Source organism: Balaenoptera acutorostrata, chromosome 10 (assembly GCF_949987535.1).
Source record: "Balaenoptera acutorostrata chromosome 10, mBalAcu1.1, whole genome shotgun sequence".
Taxonomy (NCBI): Eukaryota; Metazoa; Chordata; class Mammalia; order Artiodactyla; family Balaenopteridae; genus Balaenoptera; species Balaenoptera acutorostrata.
The window spans coordinates 103404316-103407445 of NC_080073.1; the positions used below are offsets into that span (position 1 = coordinate 103404316).

Sequence of the window (3130 nt, forward strand, 5' to 3'; positions counted from 1 at the left end):
GGTGTCAGGAACCACAGATGAATGAGTGAGAGAATACATAGAAGCAGAGGAAAGAAGGAGGGAGAGAGAGAGGAAGCTTAGAAATGATCTGCCATGTTCATCCAAAATTTTGCTCCTGAAGCCCCATCTAAGACTCTGAATCTAAATTTCAGAAGTTGGTGGGGAGGGGGAGGGCCCATAGAAATCTTCCATTTATTTAACCTGCATGTCAGGCGATATTTTTAAATTTGAGAAGATTACTGGCATCAATAACGCAGGCCCTAAAATCTACTTACTCTTTTTTTTTTTTTTTTATAGGAATGATTTCCCTTCTTTTTTTTTTTTTTAAATTAATTTATTTATTTTTGGCTGTGTTGTGTCTTCGTTTCTGTGCAAGGGCTTCCTCCAGTTGCAGCGAGCGGGGGCCACTCTTCATCGCGGTGCGCGGGCCTCTCACCGTCGCGGCCTCTCCCGTTGCGGAGCACAGGCTCCAGACGCGCAGGCTCAGTAGTTGTGGCCCACGGGCCCAGCCGCTCCGCGGCATGTGGGATCTTCCCGGACCGGGGCATGAACCCGTGTCCCCTGCATTAGCAGGCGGATTCCCAACCACTGCGCCACTAGGGAAGCCCTACTTACTCTTTCTATGACTTTCAGTGACTTTGCTTTTACTATGTGAAGGTTGGGGCGTGTCCTAAAAGGATTCCAAATTTCTTTTCTCCCTAATTGTTCCTTAACCAATTTATTCGTCTCGGTGTGCATTTCTTGGAGATGCATAGCAGCGATTTCAATTTATGAATGATGAAGTTCAGGATTTGAATACTTAGAGCCCCAAGAAAATATCATCTGAGTGTTTAAAATAAACAATAGTTGTCACTTAACCACGATACTCATGTGCCAGGCGCTATTCCGGTCCTTTTACATGTCTTACCTCATACAATCCTTCCAACAAGCCCCATGAAACACGTATCCTCACTTTACAGCTGATGAAACTGAGGCCGCAAGATGTAAAATAATCCACTCAAGGTAATGAATGGAGGAGCAGGGATTTCAATCTAGTTAAATTTGCTCCAGAGTTTCAGCCACTATATAATACTGGCTCAGTGAATATCAATTTCATCAGAGCAAAACAGACATTTTAAAATTCACTTATTGGTCATAAATAAATCAACCAATAAAAATGGAGCACAATCAACAAATACAGATTTATAACCACGAAAATGATCTCTTCTTAATTTGGCCTTCCGAAATCGGCCTTGACTGTCTCTGCGCTCACGGCTAAACAGCATGTAAACAAAAGTCTTGCACTCAGGGAGCACCTGTGAGCTCCCAGGCCACTCGCCGGCTGTTTCCTGGTCAGCTCCGCCCATTCTCAGTGGGCAGGTTTCCTCTGGGGAGCTGCATCTCCTCTCCCATCTTTACAGGGAGCTTCCTCCTGGAGAAGCTTAAAGCAAACCTGCTCTTCCTGCTGTAATCTTCTCTGCAATACACCCGTTAAGGATTCAACCTGGGTTAAATGTCGTGGATTCCTTTAAACAAGAATTTAAATCAAACTGAGGTTTTTTTCCACACACCCTACGTATTAAATAATTATGAGCAAAAATATGTCATGGGGTCAGAACAGGCATAAATAAGAAAATAGGCATATCTGTATATATATAATGGAACACTACTCAGCCATAAAAAAGAATGAAATAATTCCATTTGCAGCAACATGGATGGACCTAGAGATGACCATACTAAGTGAGATAAGTCAGACGGAGAAAGACAAATATCACATGATATCGCTTATAGGTGGAATCTAAAAAATTTTACAAATGAACTCATTTACAAAACAGAAATAGACTCACAGACATAGAAAGCAGACTTGTGGTTACCAAAGGGGAAAGATGGGGGAGGGATAAATTAGGGGTTTGGGACTGACATACACACACCACTAGATATAAAACAGATAACCGGCCTTGCAGACGCCACTACCCTGGAACCTCCCGCACTGCTCAGCCATGGTCAACCCCACCATGTTCTTCGACATCGCCATCGACGGCGAACCCTTGGGTCTCATCTCCTTCGAGCTGCTTGCAGGCAAAGTTCCAAAGACAGCAGAAAACTTTCGTGCTCTGAGCACTGGGGAGAAAGGCTTTGGTTATAAAGCGTCCTGCTTTCACAGAATAATTCCGGGATTTATGTGCCAGGGCGGTGACTTCACATGCCATAATGGCACTGGTGGCAAGTCCACCTATGGGGAGAAATTTGATGATGAGAATTTCCACCTGAAGCACACGAGTCCTGGCATCTTGTCCACAGCAAATGCTGGCCCCAACACACACGGGTCCCAGTTTTTCATCTGCACTGCCAAGACTGAGTGGTTGGATGGCAAGCATGTGGTTTTGGGCAAGGTGAAAGAGGGCATGAATATTGTGGAAGCCATGGAACGCTTTGGGTCCAAGAATGGCAAGACCAGCAAGAAGAGCACCATTGCTGACTGTGGACAAATCTAATAAATTTGACTTGTGTTTTATCTTAACCACCAGACCATTCCTTCTGTAGCTCTCAGGAGGGCACCCCTTCACCCCCATCTGCTTGAAATATCCTATAATCTTTGTGCTCTCACAACAGTTCTTCAGGTTCTACATTGTCCTTATCTCCCTCCAAGTTTAGCTGAATTGCAAAGTTAAGTTTATGATTATGAAATAAAAACTAAACAACAAAATTAAATAAATAAAATAAAACAGATAACCAACAAGGGCCTACTGTACTCTACTCAATATTTTGTAATAACCTATAATGGAAAAGACTATGAAAAAGAATAGATTGTACATATATATAAAATATATAAAATTATATATAGAATTCAGTTTTTTATACATATATATATATAAAACGGAATCACTTTGCTGCTTTGCTGTACACCTGAAACTAACACAGCATTGTAAATCAAGTACACTTCAATAAAAAAAGACAAAAAATAAAAATAAAGACATGTACGACCTATTAAAAAAAAGAAAAAAAAAAAAGAAAACAGGCATATCGATTGAGCGGTGTGACGGAAAGTTTCAGGCACCCAAGGGCTCCCTGGGTACGTCTGGCACATTCAACATAGGTGTCAACAAAAGAAAAGTAGGACGTGGCCCCTGCCTGCGGTGGCACCTAACAC

General features: G+C 42.3%; 1 protein-coding gene across 1 annotated transcript; it reads left to right on the plus strand.

Moving 5' to 3' along the window:
• The first annotated feature begins 1979 nt into the window (after nt 1-1979).
• On the plus strand, nt 1980-2474 carry LOC103004665 (peptidyl-prolyl cis-trans isomerase A-like). Its single transcript, XM_057555201.1, has one exon. The coding sequence runs from the start codon at nt 1980-1982 to the stop codon at nt 2472-2474; it is 495 nt and encodes a 164-aa protein (XP_057411184.1).
• The last annotated feature ends 656 nt before the right edge of the window (nt 2475-3130 follow it).